We start from the raw sequence: 27944 nt of genomic DNA on the forward strand, positions 1-27944 counted from the left end.
TCTTTTACAGAGCATATGTAATTTATTTACAGCTTGACAATCCCATTTGTTGTTGGGCTTTATATCTCTATTCTATATTTAAAAGCATTCTAACAGGTTTCATGTGACATAGGAAGGAATCTACTATTTGGTGGTTTCATACTTACAACAGTCCATTTGTAAACATTTTGTGAAGTTTTTGTGACTTTTGTTCATGCATGCAGCCCCTCCTTCCCCACACGCATATATACATGCACAGAATATAATATAAAACTTTTAGATGAGACTTGGGCACTCACCCTGGTATCTGTGCACTCATATCTGTCTCATTCCTTAAACAGAATGTCTCCAGTATAAAATGCCATGGTGTCAACCCTTCATGACTGCCATTTCACAAATTTAGAACCTTCTGTGTAACAAGTCCTTTTCCAGTTCTTCCATCAAAGACCTACTTTATTCTGGGAGGAGCTGGCTGACATCTGCCGGCTTCTGATTTTGGCATTTATTGCACTCACTCCTTTTGACTGACATGTACATTTCCAGGAGAATATCTTACCACACACACCGGCATGGTGTACAAAGGATCAAAGAATTAATTGGCAGTTGCATTTTTGAAGTGCCAGTCTTTTGTGACCAAGCTTGTGAAGGATGGTTGTCATCTGATTGTGTAACTGAAAGTCCTTGGCCCATCAAACTGAATGAATTAAAATGTAAAGTTGCAGGTTTTTAAGGACCTGCCAGCCTAGCTACATAATTCTTCTCATGAACACAGTATCTGCTTGGCCCCTGTTGGCCTTGCAAGTCTAAATGGTGCTTGAGGAACAAACCCTTGTCTCCTAAAATTCCTTTCAAGTAGCATTTTCTTCTAGCTCTTACCTGATACCAATGGACAACATTAAAACCAGAAAGGAAAATAATCTGACAGATCACAGATATGATGGATTGTCCAATCTGCTGTGGCATGTAGCATCATCTGAGCTTTTCTTCACAAGTCATCTACTTTAGCCTCCCCAAACAGTACATGTGATGCAGTTACTTGGAGGGGGCTTTCGACTATTGGCTCAGTGTGCAGGTTTTTGCCTTTTACAACCATAGAGTCTCTTGTCAGTTCAGCAGTTGTCATTCTCCCACTGGGATGCTCTGAATAATCTTTATTAGGTTTTCTAGACCAAAAATATAGCCATGATCTGGTCCATCATAGACTGTCTGATCATACTGTGAGCCCTTGTAGGTTGTATGTGCAAAGTCTATCATGCGGACATCAACTTTAGGATGGCTGTTTCCAAATGAAACGGGGCAGTTGGTATTTTGACAGTGCCCCTGAGGGTGATTGTCTGAGGGCATTGGCTTTTCTAGTCCCTCATAATTTATGAGAAGTGAGCTGGAGTAGAATCGGTAAGAAGTCTGTTTTTTGATGACAGATAGCAGAGCCTTCAGCTGAGACACAATGGATTCCACAAGGTCTGTTCGGAGACGATTTCCATTGTGAAGGAACTGGTAGAGGGCCTGCCTGAAGCCCTCAGGTGAGAGTTTCCGTCCATAGTACTTATCTTTGCAGAGGTACTGGAAAGTGTCTGCCTGGTAAACCTTGAACAAAAAAGAACAATAATTACTTTAGCCATATGCCTTGTAGGCTGTAATTTGATAAGTTATCTCATTTAGGTTATTCTGAGAGCCTCAATAGTATAGTTTATGAGCGCATCATAAACGTAATGCATTTATCCTTAGCCTTGCAAGGAAAAACAGAACTAAAGGTGGGAGAAGTTACAAGTAAGTTGGGATGGACCAAGATATTTTATCCATTGTAATTCATAACATTTTCATTTATTATATTTTTATGCTGCCATTCTTCCAGGATGTAAAGAGCAGTGCATTCTCCTTATGTTCTGACAATAACCCTGAGAGGTAGATTAGGCCGAGGTAGTTAATGCCTCCCAGGATACCCAGTGACCTTCCTGAATAAGTGAGCACTTGAATCTGTGTCTTCCTGGTCTACATTTGACCACTGTTCATTACATCACACTGACTCTGTTGCAACAACTTTTTTTCAGCATTTATAGGTAAGAGATTTTATCTAATGCTAGCTGCCAACAGACCTGTTGTCATGTAACTCTCTTCCTTTGAAGTTATTCTTGAACTGTAAAGCTGTGCATGATTTTAAGTCATGCATTTTACAGGGGGTCCAGATCATGTTGTCTCCCCTTTGTAACCTTCCTGTCTCTTCCCACTATTTCTTCCATATTTTTTTCTTGCTACCAAAAATCCATTATGAAAGGAAAGAAAAAGCTATACAATGTCTTCTGGCTGTTAGAGCTAGGAGCTAGAAGCACCCCGAGTATGCTGTGGCAGTTACAAACACTTATGGCCAATTGCCAACTTGCTGCAATTGTTCAAACCATAGGACAGCTTTAAGATAGGTGCCAAGCACTAGGGACCTCCAAAGTAAAGGACGATTCCCATAGTCACAGCTTCAATGGATCACAGAGATGGTGACAGGGATAGTATACATCAACCTGCAGGTTGCATGTCACTTGAGTTGTGAGTTGGAGCAGTTATTCCCATGCTTGTAATTAAACCAAAACACTCCTGTGCAACTTTTCATTTCTATGGAGCTATATGATCTATAAAACACTAGACTAGGTGGGACCTAACTGCTACTATTGTACCATATTTATGAGCTCTGCCAGTCTATTAAACGATTTTTAGTTGATGACTGTATCTCCCTTTAGATTCCCCACCAGTTAAAGCTGTTCATTGAAACAGCTGATAAATCCATCAAAAGAACTGCAGCTGTGGCAGGTTTGTTTATTGACCCATCCTTATTTTTCACCTGCAAAGGAGCTATGTTGTAACCTCATGCCTTTCAGATGAGTTTGACTGCAATGCCCTAATTCCTAGGAGTTGCAGTCCAGCACATCTGGAAAGTACAAGGTTGGAGAAGGCTGTTGTAGCCTTTCTTAAAGGTGGAGAATAAGTGTAATGCAGATCCATTTAAATAACTGGGTTTTTAAAAATCTGTCACCTGATTTTATTCGAGAAAGTTTGTTATGATACAGTGGCTTGTCTTTAGGTGCTATAGGATTTTTGGTTGTTTTTGGTGCAGGAGTCTAACACAGCTGATCAATGGGGATTTTGTTATCAAGGGAGGTTGTGGCCTCTTCCACACTAGAGGCATTCAGGATGCAACTGGGCAGTCTTCTGAGGGTGATGGTGTAACTTGGTGTCCAGCATAAGCAGGGGGATGGACCCAGTGGCCTTTCAACTCTATTTTTCTATGATTCTATGATAAGAGTAAGAAGACCGCATTCTGTTTTTGGCAAAAAGGTGTAAGAATGTTATTTTAAAAGCTATAGTATTTAGGACCAGAGAGGTTCTTTTTACTTTTATATTTTAGACGACTCCTATGAATCAGTAAACATTCCAGGTTTATTCTGTCTCTCTCCCTCTCTCCTGCTCCCTCTCTCTTCTTTTTAAATACAGGCCCAGACTAAAGCAGAGCAGTTTGGATGTAAAATCAATAATGTCTTTCCTACTGGCACTATGCTCTGTGTTAGTGTGCATTACAGTTTCATTCTGAGCCTTATTTCTTTATACCATTGAAGAATGTGCTCTCTGATGGGAACACTATGGACTTTTTCAAATAAAGAACAGTAGAATGAGTTCTTTTTACCTGCATGCCACAAATACGGACTCCAAGGGATGCTGATGTACTCTGTTCACATTTCTTTATTTGCCGTGCTTTCTTCTCTTCTGATGCATCATCACCATGTTGCCTGGTTCCCATCTTTAAATCCAAAATGCATGGATACTTATACTTGGATACCACATTTTCAAGCAATAGAAATTCTAGATGCTCAAGTTAAGGAAATCTTAGACTTACTACTGAAGTAAAACTTTGCAATTTATCTTCTCTGGTTCCCCTGACTATTCTCTTAGTATCCATCTCAACGCATTTATCTTGGCAGGGATCCACAGCTTCAGAGGTATCTGCCCATCATTTTTGATTTCCACTAAAGGCCAGTGGAGGATCTCTATGTACAGAGGTCACCAGCTGATGCATAAAGGTTAATAGGTAGTTCTTATTACATGACTGGGCTTTGAGATGGGTATCAGTGGTTGACTGCCATGAATTTTGGACAGATTTTGTGTATAGAATCTTTTCTTGTTTTTCTTGAGCAATATATAGTAACATTGAAAGGAAAATCATCACAGATTCCAAATTAGAGTAATTCCTCTTTTTGAATCACTTAAATCTGAATGCACAATATTCAAATACACTGGAATATTTGGATTATATGAGTGCAAAGTGCCCCTTTTGATTTTTTGAAACCTGAGTTCCCACACATGAAACTAAAAAATAAAATTCAAAATCTAAGAGAAGCAAATTTTGTTTTCATTTGTTTCTTTCCTTTTTCAAAATAGCATGTTACAACAGAGGACATGTGCTATTGAGCAGCCTATAAATAGTATGTATGTATGTACAAATAAATACAAACTCCTGTGCCACAAGCTTCTTTGCTGGTTTTCTGCACAGCTTCCTCTTTAGTAATTGTCAAATGGATAAATAAATTTGCATCAGCAAAGCAAAAATTCATTTGTTGGTATTTTAAAGTTTATAGATAGGATTTGCAGGGAGAATTAAGCTACTGGCAATATTCAGCAAAACACTGTTGTGACTGGCGGGGCAATTGTGCAATCAGCTGTAAACCCCATTTAGTTCAATGGTGCTTACTCTCAGCCACATGTGGATGGGAGTGCAGCATTAGTCCCGGTGAAATTGTGAACTGCCCAGAGGGCTTTGGCTCTGCTGTAGTAATGATGGTGATAATACTGGCAGCTGTTCAGCAGACCATGCATCCTATGATGTGGGTTGTGTTGTGATCATGTCTAGGAAGACTAGTCTTCCTGAAGCAGGCACCCTCCAGTTGCTTTGGATATCAACTCCAGCCAGCATGGCCAGTTGTCAGGAATGATGGGAGTTGTGATCCAAAACATCCAAGTCAGGTATAAACTACCCATGATATATGTAGATTGTTATGTTTATCTATAGTTAAAAGTTATACTGCACTACTGGAAATTCTGCATTGCAGCCGTGGGGTTCTAAAATGCAGTCTGATGTAACAAGAACAACCAAGAAAAAGATACGATGAGGTTTATTCTCATTATGCTTGGAAGACATGCGGTTTAAATGCTGTTTGTGGCAGTGCAGTCCCCAAGGATTAAAGTTTTTCTTTTCTGCCTGGTTCCCATTGGCATCCTTCATAAGCGCAGGCACATCTCTGTGGTATTGGAGGTCTGTCTGCAAGAGGGCTTTTCCTTGGCAGCTAGGCACAATATAAAAAGAAAATGGGTTAGCCAGTTAACTATTTGTCACTCTGAACCAGAAAAAACCATCTGTACTCAGAAGTAAACCCCAGTGATGGTAGTGGGGCTTACAGCACAACCAAAGCTGAACAGTTTAAGCATAAGTTACTTTGTTTTCAAGTAGGATTTGCTGTCCTAAAAGTGCAATGGCATGCATGTTTAGGTAGAAGGACACTCTATACCTCCTGACTTCCTCCAGCCAATATTGCTCCTCAGTCACAAGGAAGTATGCTGAGCATTGTAGTCTATATCCCATTAGCTACTTTTAGATATATGCAAAATATATAGTTCACCAAAGACTGGCAGTGACTCTTGAGTCTAATAACATTTCTTTATCTTGCAAATTAAAAGCACATAACACAACCAGTCAACAGTTATAGTAGTGAACAATCTCACAAATGACCCAACTCTAAACTGCAACCATGTGTTCCATACGGTTCCTTCCAAACAATTGGTTCTTCCCAATCTCCTCTAATGTCTTACCTGTTCAATGTCTTCTGTTATTGTCTTCATCACGGCTTTTTTCAGAATCTTTTCTGCTCAGATCCCCATGACCACCTTTTCTCTCTCCCTGCATTCTACACTTCTCTCCCTGCCTGAATTCTCTAATGTCAGAGGAACAGGGATTGCACAAGAGGAAAGGGCAGCTTCCATAAGGGCATAACAAAGCATGCTATTCTCTCCTAGGGCAGAGTTCTTGGGGAGGGCCCTGGAGCTCAGGGGAGGAGCATCCGCTTTGCGTGTTCAGTCCTCAGCATCTCCAGGGAAGGCTGGGTTAGATCCCTGCCATAAAACTTGGAGAGCTGCTTCCAGCCAGACAACACTGCTGGACTGACTCAGCTTCCTGGTCCTTTGTCCCTGCGCAAAGTTTGCTGTTCCTTGGGGCCTTTTCATCTTGGAAACTTCCACTGACTTGGGCAAGGGCACTGTGACTTTTCTTCCTGCACTAGGGAAGTTTTCCTGGAACTTCATTACAACTAGGATGTAACAGCCCTTGCCTTTTTTTTTTTTTTTTTTTTTTTTTTTAGGTTTTTTTGGCCTTTTTTTTTTTTTTTTTTTTTTTTTTAGTGTTCAGGCACTTCTGGAGTGATTTTTTCCTCTTGCACTTTGTTCCGACACAAATTTCCTTAGAAATGAGTGTCTTTGATTTCACAAGTGTTTACTTCTGCATATTCATGGAGCCCCCTTCCCCTGGGGCTCAATAGCAGATGCCATGGGGGTGGGTGGGATTTTTGTTCACACAGGGGCAGTAAGATGGGGAGTGCCACAGTCTTGATTCTCTCCCCCCCCCACACCTGTGGTGGCTAATTATATGTAACAATGTGCGCATTAGGCATGTGTGCAAGTAAAGACATGCCTTGCTTTGGTCCTTGTAGTAGTTCTGTTAGCACTCAGCAAACTCTAGGGGAGGGAATTGCTGAAACTCCAAATCCTGCATCACATATAAACCTTCACATAGACTTTTTCCCTTTGAAGCAGTGGTGCCCTACAAATAACTAATAGTACATAGGTGGGCAGGTATGCAGTCTAGTAATTTTCATTGAGACAGTCATTTTAGTGGAAATATTTCCATGGTTTGTTTAAATTATGATAATAGATGAAGAAAGATGGCCCTTGAAGAAAGTGTGTGCTAACTTCTGGTCAACTGCAGAAGATGCATATGAATTTTCTGCCGAAAAGAGTGCTCTTACATCAATATAAAAGCAAGATGGATTCCAATTGTTCTCACTGCATCCTGTGAGATATAATGCTGCCATATACAGCTCCTATTTCTACTTGGAGTTCTTGCCCAGTGCAAGGTGAGCAGAACCAGAGTTCAATCCAGACACAATCATTGCTGCTGTGACACACCTGAGCTTTATGTAGTTGCATATTGTCAGTTGTGAGCTATTTACCTGTCCTGGATGGTGTTTGTGAGTGAGTCATGATTCCATTTGACAAACGTGTGGTCGCTATTGCTGGTGTTTGCCTGGTTGAGCTTCTGCCATATCGACTTCGAACACTCCTTTGAGGTATTATCCAAGGAGTTGTGGTTATCTGTCTGTGAGCAGGCTATGAGGCTCAAATTGCCCATGCTGTCCTTCTTGAGACGCACAGAAATAATACCTTTAAAGGAGAGAAAGAATTATGGAGATGTGAGAAAACTTGATCTCTAGGCAGTTTTACCTCTGTAGAATAGATTGGAGACAAGCTGGAAAAGATGGTTCACTATTTTTATTTTAACAATCTTCATAGTTTATTTCCACTTGGAAACTCAGAAAATACTGGTTTGCTCCAAACTACTTAGTTAATGAATTCAGCTGGTGATACTTTTAGTTCACTGTAGATAATTTGTGAACTCATTATCCATGTTATGGAAAAACAAGCAAATTACTGTAGTTCTCTTTGTTGAAATGCTAAGAAAACAAGTGTTAAAATACCTTTCTCAAATTAATTTCCTCCTCAAAAAACAAAACAAAATCAAGTAGCAAACTCATAAATTATGAAATCAGTCCCTTTGCCAAGATTACCAATGGTAATTATTTCTAAATTCATCAAATTTGAACCTTGATTTGACCATTCATCTCAGAAAGGAATTCTGCAAGCCCCATGTTATCTGGGATTGGCCATTGCTCTGTTCAGATAATGTATCTGCAGAAATTATATGAATGCATGGAATAGAAGTTCTGTCATACACATGTTAATCGAAAGCTCTCTGCTGACCATAGATTCATATCCTTGGAAATGTGTGAAAAACTTGTGAAGGCATTTGTAGCTGGTTAGGAAGTTACTGACAGTTCAAACTTAGTTCTATTTAGATCTTTGACTTTGAAGAGTTGGATATGTGTCTGTCATTCTTTGGAAAACAGCCCTCAGCCTTTCTGAAATACCTTTATGTTACATTTCCAAGCATCATCTCCATAGTTTACATGAGATCTACTTGGTATGCAATGTTCTTGCAATGAAAGTTTCCAAGTTGAACCCACTGGAGCCTGACACTGAATGCCAACGTGCAGGACCCTAGAAATATGGCCAGCTGGCAGTCGGACTAGACATTGTGGTGGCAAGATGTGTTGGAATGTTACACGTGCCACATTCCTATGAAGCAGGGAGTGGATGATTTAAAGGACAGCATGGACACATAATGGTGGATTGCTCCTCCAACCTGTCCCCACTCTGAGTTGGCTCCTTCCAGAACAGCTTTTTTTGAAAAATTCCCAGTGGGAATTACTTCCAGTCCTGGATCTGCATGGGAAACAGCCAGGGAAGGTGTTTCAGGAAGCTAACTAGAGTAGCCAGCTTCTTACTGTCAAAAGAAGAGGAAACACATCACTAAAAAAAGAGGACATTGATTTGAACAGAATGTGCATGTTCTAATTTGATATACAGAGGTAAGACTGTAAGAAAATCCTGTACCTTAAATAGAAAACGAGGGAAAGCATGACTAGGTTTGCTCTGTTCCTGTTCAGTCCACTGTCTAGAAGCTGACTCTGGATGGGCAGTCCTAAGACTACAGCTTTCTCCTCCTGCTGAGGTTTCTTTATCTTTAAATCTGACTTGGACTGAACAGCCCATCAAAGAGGATGCCTTCAAAGAGAGGACTGTCCTCTGAAAGCAGGAAATGTGGCTATCCCGTGCAGCATCTACTCCGAGCCCCTGCTTGATAAGGATTTGGTAACAATTTTATTTTAAGATGCAGGCCTGCAGGCTTACACAGGTTTGCCCAGGGAGCTTCATGTTACGTAGGAGGAGATGCTGAAGCTACTTTGGTTTTTCACAGTGTCGCAATCTCTATCTGAAGGAAAAGGAAAAGCCAGAAGTGGCAATCAAATAAAACACAAACCAGCCACCCTAGAAGTGTTCTTAAAAGTTGCCTTTTCTCATCAATAAACAGCACTAAAGAAGTGGTAAGCAGCCTTATTTTCTACCCGTAGCCTTTCTTTTATTTCTAAGATCTGTTCTTTGCTTCTTCCAAAATAGACTGCTCTTTCCCACATTACTCAGATTTCACATATGCCCTAAAATAAAGCACTGTGACAAACATAAGTGGAGACCAGCTAGTCAGAAAGCAGATCTTGTTGTTGGAATACCTTAGAAGAGGATCTTCCAAAGAGTGATGCCTAATGAACATGACGGTATCCTATCAGAATAGCCTGTATTATTGTTCATTTGTTTATTTGGGTTTCATCTGGTCATTTCCCAAGGGCCCAAAGCCCAGAGTAATTTACTGGCAGACTTGCTGTTCTGATGCCTAATCCTCAACTGCATTATGTAGTGATGCAGCAGTTCCCGTCTAAAAGTTTGGATGCTGAGCAGGCAGATGTTATCCAGACAATCACAAACCAAGAAAAACCACAGAAGCTGTTTTGTTAAATTAGAGCCCTGCATAAATGACAGTCCTAGTGCAGACGGCTTATTGGCAGTGTGCTTATTTCTCCTCCCTGTGTTCTGTATGGATCCTCACTAAAGGCAGCATCCATGTTGGGCTATCTTATGCAGAAACGACACTTGCAATATTGACTGCTCCATATCCCAAGGCAGAAAAAAGGGCAATAGAACAAGAAGAAGGATGGGGTGGGGGAAAGAAGTCACAAGGCTATCAGGCATGATTGCAGGGTTAGATGAATGCCCTACCTGTAACGATCACTAGGATTATTGAGATATATGAGAATTTTACTTGTCTGATTGATTTTACATTGCAGGAATATATTTTACCACGCTGTGAAAGGAAACTCCTTGTATGCTCACTCAGTAGTGAAATGAAGCTACAGCAGCATCCCTGTGCAAAAGCCTGCCAAGTTAAAAAGACAAATATCCACCTTTCAGTAGCAATATTGCCTTCACCACTGGATTTTGTAACAGGACATCTGGACAGATAGTGATGCCTATTGGTGAAATCCACACGTGGGAGCAAGAGATGACTGAGTGCACCTCTGACTTTAAAATTTTGATTTAAATTATTAAAACAAAATGTTGCACTGCAGAGTGTTCATGGTCATTTTTCTAGCCTGTCAGCGCTGTCTCCTGCAAGATTTTCCATTCCATCCTTCCTCTTGACAGTGTTTCATTTTTACCCCAAACTCTCAGCAGCTTTCCATGATTACTTGTGTGGGATGGTGCTGTTCTCCCCTTTGAACTTTTGAAATAGAGGAAATGGTAAAATCGCTAACAAAGTTTCCTGCTTTGTGGGAAGCCAGCCTGGAGGTGAGAGTCCCAGGGTGGTGAGATACGTAAAGAAAGTGTGCTTAGCATGCACAGTGCAAAGCTTCAAGGAGCATCCTCCCTTCTTATGGTGGATAGCACCAGAGGGGTGGAGGTGGTGCTCCAAGGATCTGGGGCTTGTATGGCTGGATAAAGCCCTGGGCACCTCCCTACTGGGTGGACACCTGGCCATATATCCCATACTGTTAAAACAACCAGTGGCGGAAAATGAACCAGGTGAAGCTTCTTGCGCAGGTTTCTTGCTGGGTCCTTTTGTCTCCTATGTATAGCAAGATGCATGTGAAGGTTGGTGGGGGAAAAAGAAGACAGGGAGGATGGAGGATGACATAAGTGGGAAAGTATCACTGCCACCCAGTTATCTGTAACGTTATCTGCATTTTAATGGTACAGATCTAATCTCTGCATTGCAACAGAGCAACTCAGTCCAGAAAAACAACCCTGCTCCATCCAGTAAAGCACTCTGCCCGCCAGCAATGCCCCTCCCCATTGCTTTAAAGACACTCACATGGCTGAAGGGCCAGGCAACCTTTTACGTATTTACTCCTCTCCCAATAAAGCCTGTGTGGCCACAGTTGCAGCCCCCGCAGTCTCAAGTGACAGGTTTCTTTTGGGCATGGCTTGTAGATGGGGCAGCTTTGACCTTTTGGTGACAGGCTGATGACAGAGACACCCTTCCCCCTGCCTTCTTCAGGCCATCCCAGGCCACAAACAGTGAGCACTGCATTCCCAAGCCTGATCCCAAGCCTGCCTTCCCAGGACCTGCATTCCCAGGTCCCAAGCCTGCTTTCCCAAGCCGGCCCCAAGCCGGCCATGTGAGCCAGTTGCAGCAGCGCCTCTGTTGTCCTAGCTCTTGTGTCTGGGGCTTGGGACAAAGTGGGCTGCCCAACTCACAGTGTTCTGGTTGGCTGTCGTGCCTCTAGCAACAGCTCCATGCTTTCCATCGCATGGAGATGGGCAACCTCATCTGCTAGAGCTGGGGTGGGAAAACTAGTGCCAACATCTGGGCCAAATCTGGCCCTCCTGGGGTCAAAATCTGGGAATCTTCAAGTGGCTGCTCCCACCACCGATGGGTGACCTCCCAGCTTTTGAATGCCCCCCCCCCCACATTCTAAAAGGCTGAAATGCCTCTTGTAAGGTGTACTTACTGGCAGTAACAGGTCTAAGCTAAACTATGCTAGTACTTTTTGTGCTTTTGGCCCTGCCCACCAAGAGCTTGAATTTGGCCCTTGGGCTGGAAGAAGTTCCCCAGCCCTTTGCTAGAGTCTGCAGATCCAGCTTTCAGGGGCAGAGGAGCATAAGATATTTAAAAGGTTGGCAACCTTGGGAACAGCAAGTGATAGCAAATCTAACCCATACCTCCAGAGATGTTGGATTACAACTCCAGAATTCCCAAGATTACACAGAACCTGAGTACAGAAGACTTGGTGAAATATAAACCTAATTTTCTTCTCTATTCCGCAACCTGCAGACAAGAGCCAACATCCTCAATGTTACCATTATTTGATGGTTGAATGTATTTTTGTAACTAATCTACCAAAATGTCATGATGTCCTTTAACTACATGAGCTAATATGTCCACTTTAAATCTTAGAGGAAGAAATGCATATAAGACCAGCATCTTCTTACTCTACTAACCTAGTTTTCCATGTATTTCACATTCAGTACATTTTCCTAGTGTGACTCAGGAGGCATAAGCACCTGTTGTCTCCTCGCGATTAGTGCTAGGAAACCTGGAACCTGCCTGTGTATGCAGCCACTCAGAATGTAAGATCAGCACAAATATCAGGTTGTGTCAGGATGGTTTCTTCCCTCACAGCCAGCTCTTGTTCTGCAGTGTTAAATCAGGAATGAAGAAAGATGCACCCCAAAAAAGGCATATCATGTACCATAAGGAGTTGCTGAGAGAGTCCCTCATGGTCACTGTCAAATGTAATCCTGCCAGTGTCAGATAAGGATGTGGGTATTCACACACTCCCCTCCTGGCTGAATCAACACCATGCTCTCAACACCCAACAATTCTCAGTCTGGAGAAAGGGGTAAGCTGGATAATGTCTTGGCTCATGCTTCAATCAATCTATTTCTGTGCTTTGCCCAGCAGGAGAGAAGAGAATGAATACAGAATTGCTCAGTAGAGTAACATGCATTTTATCTAAGACAAGGAAGCTTTAAACATAACCAAAATGGAACAGAATGAACAGCATTTGGAAAACATTTGTCTTGTCTGTGGCCTGAGAAAAGATATCTTACACCCTGAGATGCTCCCAGTAAATTTCTGCTTGCTTTTCACTGAAAATCTCTAAGAAGAAGATTCTGCATCCTGTCTACTAAAGGTGCAATCCTGTGCAAGCTTAGGCAGAAAAAGCCCAATGATTTGCAGCTTGCATAGAACTGAACCCTGTATGAACTTTATCCCTTGATGATAAATAAGCAAGTGAGAAAACTGGGAAGGATTCACATTGAATTGAATGCAAAATGAAAGCTCTTTTGCAATACAAGGAAGCCAATACACCCAGCTTGTTTCATGCCACTGGTGGCCACTTCCCATAATATTGCCACCTGCTGGACCCATCCATGTGATTCAGCTTCTAAGCCATTGCATGGTGGAATGGAGAGAGGGTAGGGGAGGTGTGGGGGACATAGTTCCTATGCTGCTGAAGTAAAGGGAAAAGAAGATCCAAATGGCTATAAATTGTGTTTTCTCTTAAGCCACAGAAATGGTGGTCTTCTAGAAAAAATCCAAAAGCCACAGTATTAGGGCTAATTAAATGCTACAAATGCTTGCAAGCGAGCTTCTGAGTTCCCCAAAATACTTCATCATGTTTCTGGAGAAAGCAAAGTCTTTCTCATAATCTTATGAGATGTCACTTGCTCCTATTAAATGTATTGCCGTATGTTGACTTTTAAGCCAGTGACCCACACTGTCTGTCAGAATCACCTATTCCACTGGTATGCTTTACCTGTGAACTGACCTGACATCCTTGAACTGATGTACTTAGCACCAACTAATTAAAATGACCAGCAAATAGTTTCATAACAAAACTCACTGGGAGTTAATTTTGCTATTGACACATATTCTAGAGAGGTAGCCGCCTTTCCAGCATAAAGAACCAAGAATCTTGTGCTGCTTCAACACACTGGCACATGTACTGTGGGGTCACATCAGCTATTTACTTGTGCGACATAGTTTCAGTACAGTGGCTACTGCCATGTGCTTGCTTTGCTATTTCGGACTTGCCCAAAGGGGCAAGAGTCTGTTACAGCCACATGCTTGCTTATACCTTCATTTTGATACCAGTGATGGTTCCTTTGGGTTATGTTCTCTGCAAGGCAGACAGGCAGGCAGGATATTTAGAGAAGATATCAGTGTGTCAGAAGTATCTCAGCAATTCTCAGACTCTATTTTTCTATGTAGCTCTTGTGTGTATAGGCACAGTAATTTACTGCCATGCGCAATCTGAGTCTGGGCAGAACCTGGCCTGAAAATGCCTGCAGTAAGTTCTGCATCAGACGGGGAGCCTTGAGGGAGGAGGTGGTCATAAAAGACGGAGGAGGCTGCCTCAAGGCCATCCAACCTGTGCTCAAAATGAGTAAATACACCAAATCTGCTCTGCAAACAGGCTCTTGAAACACTACTAATTGGCATTAGATTTGAATGACAGTGAAGGAAAGTTTTGCAAACTGGCAGCATTATATAATTGTCACACGGCTGCCATGAAACCTTGATGATGTATAAAAATAGAGCAAAATTATAGCCACACTGGTGAATCCATGCCAAAGGGAACACAAATAGTGCTTCTGACATTCAACCTACCCTTTTGCCTCATGGAAACTTGTGAGATTTTTTCTTTCTTTCTTTTTGTCCTTAAAATCAGCATGAGCTAATTTTTGTCAGGGAGAGGGTGTATTCTAATGGCAGAGCAATTGCCTGTGTGGTTTGTTTTTCATTCTGAACTGTATCTCTAAATCAAGAACCCCACTGCAGGGTTTGTTGTGGGCAATGGGTACCACATTAAGGAGGTATTACATTCCCAGCCATTTTCTTCACAATATTTGGAGGGAAATCATGAGAAAAATAGTCCCCCATGAGCTTGCCATTCGAGACTGCAATCTGAAGCATGAAACCTATCAGCAAGCATCTTTGTAGGTGAACACTCCAGCCTGCCATTACAAGCAGCAGGCTGGAACACTTGTCTGGGAGTAGACATACTCCTGAGTAAGTACTCCAGGCTGCTGTTTCAAGTGGCTAAATGGGACACCTATGTTTTGAGTATTCCTGTGTTGAAGGGGATCAGTTCAGTTCGGTTCGTTTAGGTTCTGGTTTTTCACATGTGGAACATCAACACATGAATAGTGACATGAAAAATAAATGAAAACAGAAGTCCTACTTTGCACAAGGGGCAGCACATCAGACAAACTCCATCTGGAGTTTCCACAAGTACTTGTGGAAAGATTTTGAAAGATTTGCTGCTTTATCATCAAAATCATGGAGACATCTGTCTCTCAAGTTTTTCAAATGGCTGTTAAGGGAGCATTAACAACCCAAACTGGATCATGATTAAAAAATGTTGCACATCTCCAGGACAAAAGATCAGTGGGTGGCGGGAGGGGAATTCTGCATTCTGGTGGACTGAAAACTAATGCTTAAAATGCATGTGCTCTTACTAATACAGCACAGAAATTTGACAGCCCTGAGGGACAAAACGTTTTTATCTTTTCTATTAGGCAGAAGAGGCAAAAGGGGCAACCCATCTTCTTTTATTTTACAGTCACTAGGGCAAAGTTAATTAGCAACAGCCGAGGAAGTGTATGAGCTGAACTGTTATTAAATAATATTAGGAAAAATGGAGTAAATCAATGGAAGAATAACTTTCTGGTTAGAGCAGTGAAGCATTTGAGAGAAGATTTTTAGTTTTAAAAGTCTCTTGTTATGTTATACATATTGATCCTTGATCCCATTTTGAAAATTATTGATTGCAGCTCTTTTTATATCTGAAGCTCTCTTTTTTTTAGAGATGTACCATTCCAAGCACATGTTATCTTAGGCTTGTATGAGTCATTGCACTCACAAAAATTCACAGAGATTTTATTGATGATTTGGAACAAACATACACCTGTTTCTAGCTTTCTGCTTTATTTCTTTTTAATTTCTTAACTGTGTATTCATTTATTTCCCAATATTTACAGGCTATCTTCAAAGCACACAGCACAGATAAAATGGATTTGAAAACGAGCAACAGATTAAATGGCCTAGGAAAATAAATATTTTCTCAGCCTGGTGGTGAAAGGATATCAAGCTGGGTGACAGGTGATCCTCTTGGGCAAGGGCATTCGATGGCCAGAGTGTCGCAGAAAAACAACATTTTTTTCCAGTAGCCATCCACAGCACCTCACTAAATAAGGAGTGTCGGAGGCTCCAGCATGTAGATACAAGAAATCCTTGGTTCTCAAGGTCAAAACCAGTACTGAGGTGGGACCATGGACTGGGAAATGGCAAAACACTGGCGTGATAATCTTATAACACCCAGTTATTGCTATATTGTGGACCAAGTGAAGTTTCTCGACAGGCTTCAGAAACAGTCCCACAGGTGAAGCATTGCAGTAATCCCAGTGACTGCCCCACAATGGATCAATTCCAGCTCCCCCTGCTGCAGTGCCTACAGGCTTCTTGTTTGTTTATTCATGTCTACTCCACCCTTTCTCCAAGGATTCTTCTCATCCTGCTGGAGGCCCCCAGGTGGCGCTTTGGAGCAAATATTGCTAGTGGGCTGAGAGGTGGGAAAATTCACCTTCTGGATAACGGTTGTTCACATGCCACCTCCCCAGGAGACAGGAGGCTCACGTCAGCAATGGACATATGATCCTCTAGATGCAGGGTCATATTTAGACAAGATGCCTGGTGTTATATATCAAGTTGCCTAGCACTTCACCTTATGCAGCTGTGCAAAGCCAAAAGGAAATGGGCAAGGATGAATGCTAAAGGTTCAGATAACTGAAAGCCTGTTATCATTCTGTTTACCCAGCCCTGACCCACTGCTTTTATTCTTAAGGTCTTGAATTTCAAAGCTCAGTGAACCTCAAGGTGAGATCTCATCACCTTTGGCTAATGATGTGTAGCATTTATTTGACTTTTGGGGTATTTAAAGAGCTTTACCTCACAAACATTGTATCAGCTGTCTGTAAAGCCATATAAGGTGAATCCAGATCTTCCCTGTCTGGCAGAGGTGTGTGGCAAGTGCTGGCTTGCCAAAGACAACCCATGCATTCTCAGTAGAGGCATCATTTGTACTCTGGCCTTCCTAAGTAGCCTCTGAACTATACCAAATGTTAGCTGTAGCACCTGCAGTCTCTGCAGCTTATGAGTCTTATGGCAGAGGACTCTGCTTGTTTCTGAGGCACTTGCCGGATAAAGGGATGATCATACAGGTACCTTTCCCTTTTTGCTCACATTTAAGGTATCAGGTCTAACTCTGCTGAGGAGCTCTTGGGGTATCATCAATGGAAGAGCAAATTACTGCTGAGAAATGGAACGAAAGGGCTCCTGGAATGGTCTCAGTGGGGTATTAATGAAAGGTCTGCACCAATCAATCACAAGCATAGCAGCAAATGTGCCTTCTTGGTTAGAAATACACCTCAGGCACCTACAGGTGGACAATTAAGGCCCTGATCCTAGAAATGTCTCCTTGTTACCACTGACTTAATCATAAGGGTGTATTTACATTTAGTTCCTTTCCACATCATATAATATGAATCTAGCTGCTGTTGCCCCATGTTCAGGCAGTGCTGGTCCATCACAAATCTGGACACACATAAGCACCCTCAACGCAGCAGAAGGAATTTACACACACCCAAAAGTACTGTTGGTGAGAGGTTCTCCTGTGCTGCTAAAGCTACAACTTCTTCTAAAGTGTGGGTGACAAAGACACATATTGGGTGCAGAGCATCCTCATTCTGTGTAGGACTGTACACTTAAAACTATTCTTTTTATGATTTGTGCAAGTTTATCACTTGACTATGCTGATGGTTATGCTGCAGCAGGATCAGTGCATTTTGGGCACACTGTTTTTCAGAGTCTGTTATCCATAGGCAAGCAGATATTTGGAAGTCCCACTCTTAGCATAGTACATCTATTCCACTTAACTACTTTTGGCAAATAATCAGTGTTTTGTGCCACAAAGTCACTGCAGATATTCTGTATATGAAATCACTCTACTTGTTGAAGAGAAAAAGCAACTGCATTAATATCCATGTCATTGGAAAAAGCATCATGCCATAATGAATAGAATCCGAAGGAGAAGCATAAGTTTTGGCTGTGGCCACTGGAGAGGCATTTTACTAAGAACATGCCTGTTAATACCCAGATGTAGGTCTTTCTCAGTCTAAAAGTCAAAAGCTCATTATGTGAGGGGTACAGTGTGCTCCCCTTGGTCTTCTTGCATGAAAATACAACAGCAAGTATTCCACATCGACGTAACTTGTAAGTCACTGAGCAATTTGCAGGTCAGTGCTGGGAGGGATGGGGGAGACTCTAAATAGGTCAGACTTCAGAGGCTCACCTGTCAGAAGTAAGTGGGATTTTCCTCCTCTTTCTGAATCTTTAGAAAGTGTAAGAACTTGAGCTCTGTCTCTTGTCTTCCCTCCTCCTGCCAGCTTTCCAAGTCTCTAATCCCCCTCAGCTGGGGTTGCAAGGATGTTGTATCATTCCGACTGTCTGAGATACTGTAGCTCTCCTAACAACAGCCTAGTCTTTGACTCTCAGGTGCTTGCTCACTCATGGCAGTAGCTCACATTAAAATAGCCTGATCTACTAGGCAGGGGACTCTTCCTCCTTAGAGCGATGGAGCCTCACTAAAATCAGATGAGAATATCTGATTAGACCTCCATAAGATCTAATTCTAAAATGACATCTGAGCAATTCCCACCAATGGACTGACAATAGGACTGGCAGGCCATGTTCTGGAGCATGTGAATTGTCCTTTCATCATGTTGAGGAAGTCATCCCTTTTCTATCTCCATTTCTCTCTCACCACCTTTAAAAACTTTCAGCATATATCTTTAATTGGTAAAGCCCCTTATCAGTGGTTTTATTTTCCCTTTCCTCACATTTTTTGCACTATATGGAAGGGACCATGCAAAATGCAGCCAAAATAATGTACACCTGAAACCTGGCAATCAGATACTGGTTCACAGGGATGTTTGCGTTCACAAAAGCTGTTTTAGGAGTGTCTACCCACACTGTGGAACTCAGTTCCATTATTGTGAACTACCCTTTGAGTCTCAAGATCATCTCCTGCCCCAGACTTGCCTCACAGGTACTTAAAAAAAGGCAGTGACTATCATCTTGCTCTCATCTCAGGTTGCAGATGTTTCCCTCACAAGCAGCCAGCAAGAGCTGGCCTGCATAGTCTGGATGTTTGGGAGAAGCCGAGGATAGCTCTGTTTTATAGATTTGGGTACCAGAGCAAGTAGACCTGCAAGACAGCCAGTGAGTCATAGTGCTTAAGAGGACAGGTTTGGGGCTTAGGAGACCAGGGCTCTAGTTCCCACTTGGCCATGGAGCTAACCGGGTGGCTTTGGGCCAGTCACAGGCTCAGCCTAACGTTCCTCACAGGGTCGTTGCTGTGAGATTAAGACTGAGTGGAGGAGGAGAATTATGTAAGCCATTTGAGTTCCTTGAAAGGAAAAAATGGCAGGATATAGAATAAACAAATAGAAATTGAAATAAAAATTTTGACTTCTTGTACAATCCTTGCAGCAGTGGGCAGTGACTATGAGAGTAGCGCAGTATTGGAATATACAGTGAAATACTGAGCTCTGAGGATCCCCTTATATTTTTACTCTACATAAGGAAGAGGATGTGCTCCCCATTCCTTACCAATGTATATTATTAGTAAGGCTTGTTGCTACAGTTGCTCTTCCTCCATCACACACCCTTTGCTTCTAGCTTGGCAACCCAAGGAGGAAAGATGACACTCTGCTGGAGCTCATGTTTGCAATATGCTCCAAGCACTTAATGCAAATGCTTTGCTTCTTTACATATGAATCTTTCAGCCTTATCTTAACCATCACCCTGAAAGACAATCCTAACACTGTCTACAAAAGGGGTCATTTTTCACCCCAGACAGAAGAGTTTCAGGCAAGGAAAATGCCGCATATGCAAGGCTTTTGTCTGACTCAATGTTTTTTGCAGGAGATTTGAAGTGGCATAAGAATGGATTTCTGGTTTCAGGTAGTACAGATAATTTAAGACTTAATCTTCCCTGCAGCTATGCGTAACAGTAAAATTTGCATAACAATCCAGGTCCAGCTGATCTTCTATCTGCACAATACTTGCTTGACTTACAAAATAAACTGGTATAGAAAACCTTCCCCTCAACAATTTTAAATTTGGAGATTTTAGTTCAGACTCTTGGCTTCTTAAAAGAGACCAAGATGGCATGTAGCTAAACTCCTTTTGTGCCTAAGTTTGGACAATAGAAGTACCCCATAGAACTCTGGCCTATTTTGGTTTCTATAAAGAAAACTATAAAAAGGCAAAGGGCTGAAATCTGGGAATATTTTTACTACCCTGATTTTAACAATGGCCTAGCAGGACTAGCCTGTAGGTCAACTGATGCATAAATTACACAACTGAATGTGAGCAGGGGAGATACCAGTTACCAAAGTTTAATGCTATTTGAGCAATCCCGATTCATATACTTAAGAATATTGGCCCTACCTTTATACTGAGGTGTGAATCGTTTCATCGCTGTAGGGAGTGACTCGTAGAACCACCTCTCCTGGGATACCAGGGGCTTGCAGACAGTGTGGTCATCATACTTGAGCATGCTCATGTGGCCTCCAACCTGGTGGATAAATGGCTCCAGCGGGATCCCTTTCCTAGCATCCCCAGTGTCCAGATTGTTCTGCACCACCATGGTGCATCCAGAGGCACTGATCTCTCTCTCTTTAGGACACTAAACCCCGACTGAAGGAATGGCCGTATTTCTGTTGCTCTAGCTGGGATCAAAGGACGAGTAGAGCTTTTTCAAGCCAGCTGGTGAGCTCAGATCTAAAGCATGTATGCCGTCTAGCTGCTCAGTAATCCTTCGAGAATGTTTCTGCAATCTAAAGGATACATTCAGCAAGTCAGAAAAAAGAAGGAAATTCCCTCTACCCACTCACATTTTCCAACCTTCTGTGCAATTTTTACAAATGTCAGATATAACACTCAACACCCTGGTGATTTCCTGACCAAGAGTAGCCAGGAGGAGCACGCATTTTTAAAGTCATGTGCTTTTGGAGAGCCAGGCATTGCTGGGACCTCAGACCTAAAATACTTACCTGGAACAAATTAGATTGCCCTATTACTAGTGGTGGATAAGCAGAAAGGTAAGCTATGGTATGATATGGTATGGTAATGTAAGGTAATCTAGAGGAGCTATCAGGTTAATATGGCTCCCCTGAAAGCAGCTGTATCAGGTCATTCCTATGGCCAGCTAACACCAAGTTATTAATAAGATGCTCCCTTTTTCTTCTTGTTAAGGGGACTCCAGAATAACCCCAATTTGCTTATTAGGGTACTGCTGAGCTTTTTGACTTGGCCTCAGCAGGCTTAGGACTAGAACATTCTGTGCCAACTGGCCTTTGCAGAAATCCCAGATGGGAGCCCACCATTAATGTTGCAGTGTTGGTAAAGCGATCTTTGCCTTTCCTTCCGGGATTCTGTCCATGGCCACCCATTTTTCTCGAAGAAACCTCAGCTCAGGACATTCCACATCAATCTACACTGAGATCCACAAAGATGCAAGATTCACAAAGATGCCCTGACAGGTAGTTTCATAATCACCGTATTTAAAACAAAATTACACTAAGACTTCAGCCAGTCAGCAAGAAAAGGCTTCCTGGAGTAAGACTGTCTTTAATAAGACTGTGCATGGAAACAACACACTGCTGGTGTCTGCCTGACCTCCCAGAGCAAGAAGTCTCTGACCCCAGAGCCAAGAATCAGAAGCATCCTATAGTCCTTCAGTTATTGTCCTAGGCAATGTAGTTGCTCTTTGAATTTTTTTTTAACGGAGCTGTGATCATTTTCCACCAGGGCAGACCACAAGGGGAAAACAGGCTTACAATGGAGCAGGGATTTCATTCTCCAGGCACTGGGTGTGTCAAACATTGCTATGACTGCATTCATTGGCTAGGAAGCAGCTGGATGGCCCCCAAACAAATGGATGGAATGGTGGTGGCACATTTCGCCTCATTTTGGCTTCCATAAGGATTACGGATGTGCTTTTTTAAATGAAGTGGATTTAGAAGTAGTTCTAATGAATTCGTTGCCATTAACTATTTTGCCCCAAGACCTTTGGTTGTTGCATGACTGATACACTGAAACAACAACAACAACAAAAGAGATAATGGTCCATCTGGAAAGGAACCAATCACCCTTGCACCCTGAAGATGCCTTGTAGAGCCCCTACACCTCTAATATTTCTACAGAAGTGGGCTTTCCATGCAAGCTGCAGCTGCTAAAATTCTCCCAGGTCACAAGTATGCACAGACACCCTTTCCCCTTCTTATCTGGCCTCCCTAGGGCCCTTTAAACAGGCAAAAAAATCATATTTTTGGTAACTCGCCTTGCAGAGGCTGAAGACAAGCAAAACATACATCCAACATCAAGCAGGCACACATTCACTAAAGCTGTTGTTCACACACAAAATTATCAATGGTTGAAGGGTCTGGAATGGCTTAAAATAGCCACATGGCACCTGTAGATGTCAATGCTAGGCATACCTTAAACCCTATGCATTCAGTTCACACAACAGCAACACTGGACCCCTCAGTAGTGATGGCCACCAGTTTGGATGGCCCTAAAGGAAGGTTAGACAAACTCATGGTGGAGAAGGCTCTTAGTGACTACTCGTCCTGATGGCTGTACGTCACTTTCAGTATCAGAGGCAGCATACTGAAGACAGTGCTAAGGAACATGAGTGAAAGTGTGTGACTGCACTCATGTCCTGCTTGTGGGTTGCCCTTGGGCAGCTGGGCAACAGAATGGGGGTCTAGATAGATGGGCCTTGCTTGCATCCAGTGTCACTTTTATGTTCTTATCAGAGGGTGGATGGGATGCTATTGGGAGCTTCAAGAAGCAGCAGTAAGGTAGTCAACCAGCTTCATATATTGTTCTGATACTTTGGTAACCTGACGTGCCTTATCCCGTCTCATCTTGGAAGCTAAGCAGGGTCAGGCTGGTTGCAATCTGGATGGGAGACTTGAGTCCTGCATTGTTCAGATGTTTGGACTCCACCCCTTTCCAGCTGTATGATTCTTTGATTCTTTGGGGCAGCAGGGAAGTCCTGCAATGGACAGTGTCCCAAGCATTCTTTTGCAGCTTATAAGATCTGCCGCTACTGATGGTGAAGATACTGATAGAGGCCTTTCCTAGCTGTGGCGGTAGAACCCATTGAGTGATATTTGTTTCATAGCTGATGCACTAAACATGGCACTAGTATGCATTATGGTGAGACAACAGAAGAACTGCAAATGCAGGAAGATGTCCCACAATGAAGCAAAGAGAACGGTGATGGTGTGGTGGTTGGAGCACTGGACTGGCCACCTGGGATGTCTTGGTTCTGTTTCTCACTCAGGCCATAAAGCCTGCATGACTTTGGGCCAGTCACAGACTCTCAGTCTAACCTGCCTTGCAGGTGGTTGTTGTGAGGATAGCATGGAATTATGTAAGCCAGGCTGGGTTCTTCACAAAAAGAAAAAAGGTGGGATATAAATGCAAGATGTTGGAGATGAAGATGAAGATGATAAAGATGATGGGTGAGGTAGCTTACCACTGACTGTTCAGTCCCATGGCACAAACACAGTAATAAGCTACAAGGCTGTTCGTGCAATGGCTTTAATCAGTTTTAGAGGTCCAGGGTAGTTACTTATTGGACTCTGTAGTCTGATCTTCAGGAAAAATTATTTTGAAAGGAAACTTTCATTGGAACTACACATAGATAAGCCCCAAAGGCCAGATTTTCAGAAGAGCTCAAAGTGTTGAACAAGTAGAGACAAGCTCTTTGGTAAATCTAGCACCAAAGTCCTAAAAATAGTCGATCGCTTTTCCCTTTGTGCAATTCAGTTTCTCATTACTGTCTGTGAGTTATATATATACAAGTCCCTCTGCTGTTTTATACACGCATTGCCTGCATGCCTGATCAAACAAAGCTGCTTGCCAACATTGGAAAATATCTGGTTGACTCTTTGCATATTTCCATATGGATATTTGATCTACAATGACTGGGAAGCAACATTAATCCTCAGTGTATTGCTAAATCTGCTTTTGCTCCTCTTCCCAAATCTGAAAGAATAACTAACCTGGGTGATGTTCTGTGCAAGGAGCCAAGTTCCAGCACTGAGACCATAAATCCTTTTGTGCACAAACCCTGCGCCCTTTTAATCTCGTATTTCCTTCCCTGAAAGAATATGATGTTCATAAAGTTTACGGCTGGTCCCAGTGTCCCTCATGTACAAGAAGCAAAGATACTGTTTATTTCACGGAAGGATTTATATGGTTGCTCTGCGAAGCTGGAGGACTGCAGACAGCCGGGCTGGATGGAGGCCGCATTAGCCACGATTGATAGGCCGCCACGATGCTCTCCGCCTTGCTTATGATTGCCAGGCATTTGGGATAATGAGGAGACTGTGATGGCATTGGCTGCCTCATTGTATACCTATAGTAAATATCCCTTCGCTGTCTTTTATTACTTATTTATTTATTTTAAAAATTTATAAACTGTGCCTTCATCCAGAACTGGATTCTGGGGCAGCATACATCAAATCTAAATATTCAGTGCAATAATAAAATAACAGAAAAAGTTTATTAGACCATATATTTGGCTGGATGGCACCATCTTTAGTGTATGGCTATAAAGCTTGCCTTTCTGCACCAGGGCTGGCGTGTTCACCCTTCCGCCTCATCCTTCTAGCTAACCTCTTGCTGGCTTTTGGCATTTCCATTTCGGTGAGCTTGGGGCCAGTTCTGTCCTAAGCTCACCCTTGGCTAGGCAAAGGAAGGGCTATTCTGTCGCCATGCATTTGACCCAGCAATGGGAATGCACCAATCCTCCTTGTCCTTGTCAGGGGGCTGAGCGCACAGCCTAAAATTGAAATCCACACACTACTGTAGAATGGGAAGTTCTGATGAAAAGGCTGTTCGGTGCCCCCTCCTTAATTGCTTTTAATCCTGCCTGCATCAGAGCTGCTGTGACATGAAGTCAATGGTGGCAGCAGGGAAACAACAATTGCATGGAGGCACACAAGAGGCAAAGTGATTGCTTGCAGGGCAAGGTTGGTGGGAGGAAGTTTTATCCCCCTGGAAGATAAAGATGCAATTCATTGATTGATTTATGATGATCCGCATGGGTCATTTTCCGCTCCTATCCTGAACATATTTTTCTCAGAAGCAAACCCCTTGATTTTGACACAGCTAATTTTCAAGGAAGCATGTTTACAATTGCAGCCTTATTTTCATTTTAGCTTATGAATTAGTTCTACCTTATCTGTGCAAAGTGTCTTTCCTTTAAGGAGCGAGGGGGTCTATTAGTGGTGAGGGGGCACAGGGAGGGTGAGAGTGAGCTATTTGTCCCACGGGCATGGTGCCCCACCCTGCCCCATTGTCACTGCTTAGATCTGAAATATTCTGGTATGGACATGGGCTGATTTGCACCTACTTCAGATTCATGTTAGCTCAGCTGTGGCTATGCCATTAGATTTACCAGAAAACCATCCAAGCAGCCTAGCCAAATCTTCCCACAGCCAAGGATCTCAAGAGATGAGTGTTTGTTTTTAATGGCATAACCTGATCACCAACCACATAATAGCAAACAGTTCCACTTTACTCCCTGCACTCAGTAATATTACTCTCGTCAGGTTCTGGGGAGAACCCCCTGCCTCGGCTTGGAGGGATGCTGGATTCAGTACTTTTCCAAAGATGGCTATCATGCAGTCTCCCAGAGTGTTAGGAAAAGGCCTGCCGGTTAACTTCATTAATTTTAATTAGACCAGAAGGTCAGCACAATATTTGTCCACAATATTTCCCAATCCCTTTGGGTAGCAAACACTGTAGATGTAGCAGAAGTCATTTTGTGAGCCTTTCCTAACCTGGCACCCTCTAGATGTTTAGGAGCACAACTCCCATCACCTATAACCATTGGCTGTGTTTGCTGGGGCTACTGAGAGCCAGGGTCCAACAACATCTTGGTGGCACTATGTTTGGAAAGACGGACTTATGCACTGAGAATTAGGACAGAAAATACAGAACATTCAAAACACCCTTCAGCAAAAAATAGAAGTTGGGCAAAGTTTTGCAGCCTCCTCTGATTCCACCCTCATTGCCCAAGTTTGCCCTTTTTAAGACTAGATGAACATACACCCAAGTTTAAAGATCAACTCCACCTGCCTATGCTTCCAGGACAAAACCAGGGGTTTTCCTCTAGAGCTAAAACAAGATCTTGATTAATATACATCATTCCACTTAAGCGATTACTCACCAAGCTGTTCCTTTGCTAAGAACTGGAGAAGTTACTGACTATAGTACTGCTGTGAGTATCCCAAACTCAGCCAGGATGTTGATCTGCTCGGTTTCCTTGCTACAATGCAGTCTTGCTAGAAAGTCCTGCCTCGGTATGTGGGTTGGGGCTTGGGAGAGGGAAGGGATTTGGAACAGGGGGTGTCACCTGACCCTCTTAGAAATTCTTGGCAGGCGTCTGTTATGTGCAGCCAATGGCTGACGCAACTGGGCTGTGGGGGGTTAAATAGAGACAGCTAGAAAGGGGAAAAACACCCATGACATTGAGAGACACAAAACTGGGATGGAGCATTCTTTTGCCGATACACAGCACATTTCCATCTTGGTAAAAGAACACAAAGTGTATGCTGAGGATCATGTTCCTATATGCCGCGGTGTCACAGCATGTTTACAACACTGGCATGCAATGACACAGACACACGTGTGACTGTCACACAGAATGACCTAGTGTCGCCAGCCTGACACATGCACTCCCTTGCTCACTTGCATGGAGAATCTGTCCTTCTGGGGAAAGTATAACATTTGAAGCAGCCCTGGGATGGTTAATGCCACAATTAGAGAATAATGGCTCAGAATTATAGGCATCTTCTCTAGTGGATGGATGGAAAGACTTGATTAAAACAGCAGTGACTGACAGAAGGTCCTTGCTCCATTTTGCAGTTGGCATCTCCCAGAACACCCTTTCCTTGTCTTTGACAGCCATTATTCAAAGACTGAGGCGTTTTGTTTGCTTGTTTTTGTTTTAATCTTCTGCTGCCTGACTTCCCTCCAACCTTCTGAAAAGAACTCTGCTCTGTATTGTGGTTCCTTTGGCATCTGCGGATTTTGATTGGGATGGAGAACAGCAGGCCTTATTGTGTCACCTATAACTCACTCTGAAATCCAACAGATGTTTGGGGACAGGCTGCTTCCCAGGAAGCTGGTTTGGGTTCTGCTTCCCTGGTTAAATTGTCATATTTGTCACACAAGTTTGGCCGTTTGGGCAAATACTGTACTTTTGTGCCAGGTGAGGGGAGCGGATTGTGCCTGCAGTCAGCAATGCACAAAGCCATCCCCTCTGGGTAATATTTCCCATTTCACCTGAACCTGAACTTAATGGAAGCATGGGGCTGGCACAGGGCATTGTGAATTCACCCACTCACTGGGTTATTCTGTCATAAGTCCGTAGAGAATGGATGCTTCCTGACCCCTCAGAGTCACATGGTTTTATAAACACTGGCCATCCTGTTAATGCAAATAGGCATTAATGCAAATGTTATGCAAATTGGCGCCTTCCTTTGTCCTCTGTTTTGGTGATTCATAAATAGCTACTTTGTTGCAAAGTCCCTCTTTGGGTAGTAGAAAATAATCTTTCTCTGTTTTTCTGTGGGCTTCTCTATAGGAGGCATTTATTGTGCACACGTGGTCTGTTGCTCATGGAAGTTTGCAGGGCCTTTTCTTGATGTCATCATCCTCCAGGGCCTGCATTGAGTTTTCCAGTAATTTTCACAGCTTTTTTTTGTAGGGGATGGGAATGAGTAAAAGCTCCTGCTAGACAATATAATGATTTGTAGCAGAAGTCTAGTGTATTTTTGTAGTTTGGCTCTATATTGCAGCATTACCTTTGAGTTGTGTAATGGAACATATAGGGACATGTAGGAAGGTAGGGGGAAGAAGGGAGGGGGGAAATTCTTCTGCGAAGGATGCTCCAACCCTCACACAAATAAAGGTGAAGAAGCAGCCTTGCTAAAGTGCTGGGTTGCATGCCTCATGCAGAGAAGTCCCAGACGGCTATTCTCCATGAGACACTGGAAGCAAAGGAGGCCGCATCGGTCCATGCACAGCTTCGCCCAACCTGTTGCCC

General features: G+C 42.8%; 1 protein-coding gene across 2 annotated transcripts; it reads right to left on the reverse strand.

Moving 5' to 3' along the window:
• Window positions 1-26203, reverse strand: IP6K3 (inositol hexakisphosphate kinase 3). Of its 2 annotated transcripts, XM_044444269.1 has the most exons (6): window positions 26064-26203; window positions 20261-20649; window positions 7239-7449; window positions 5125-5303; window positions 3650-3825; window positions 1-1566 (listed from the first exon to the last, which is right to left on the reverse strand). In XM_044444269.1, the coding sequence occupies exons 2-6, from the start codon at window positions 20457-20459 to the stop codon at window positions 1099-1101; spliced, it is 1233 nt and encodes a 410-aa protein (XP_044300204.1). In that variant the 5' UTR covers window positions 20460-20649; window positions 26064-26203; the 3' UTR covers window positions 1-1098. The 2 variants fall into 2 exon arrangements, with proteins under 2 accessions (XP_044300204.1, XP_044300213.1); XM_044444278.1 differs by lacking the exon at window positions 20261-20649 and having other exon boundaries at window positions 26064-26200.
• Window positions 26204-27944: the final 1741 nt, after the last annotated feature.

This window comes from Varanus komodoensis, unplaced genomic scaffold (genome assembly GCF_004798865.1).
Source record: "Varanus komodoensis strain SLA01 unplaced genomic scaffold, ASM479886v1 scaffold1, whole genome shotgun sequence".
Classification (NCBI taxonomy): Eukaryota; Metazoa; Chordata; class Lepidosauria; order Squamata; family Varanidae; genus Varanus; species Varanus komodoensis.

Excerpts from the sequence above, each read along its gene's own strand:
- IP6K3 (XM_044444269.1), bottom strand. The coding sequence starts at position 20,459 with ATGGTGGTGCAGAACAATCTGGACACTGGGGATGCTAGGAAAGGGATC. Across the intron at positions 3,826-5,124 it reads TAATGAGAATAAACCTCATC|AATTTCTATTGCTTGAAAAT; the intron begins GTATCTTTTTCT and ends TTGAGCATCTAG. Across the intron at positions 1,567-3,649 it reads TCCGTATTTGTGGCATGCAG|GTTTACCAGGCAGACACTTT; the intron begins GTAAAAAGAACT and ends TTTTTGTTCAAG.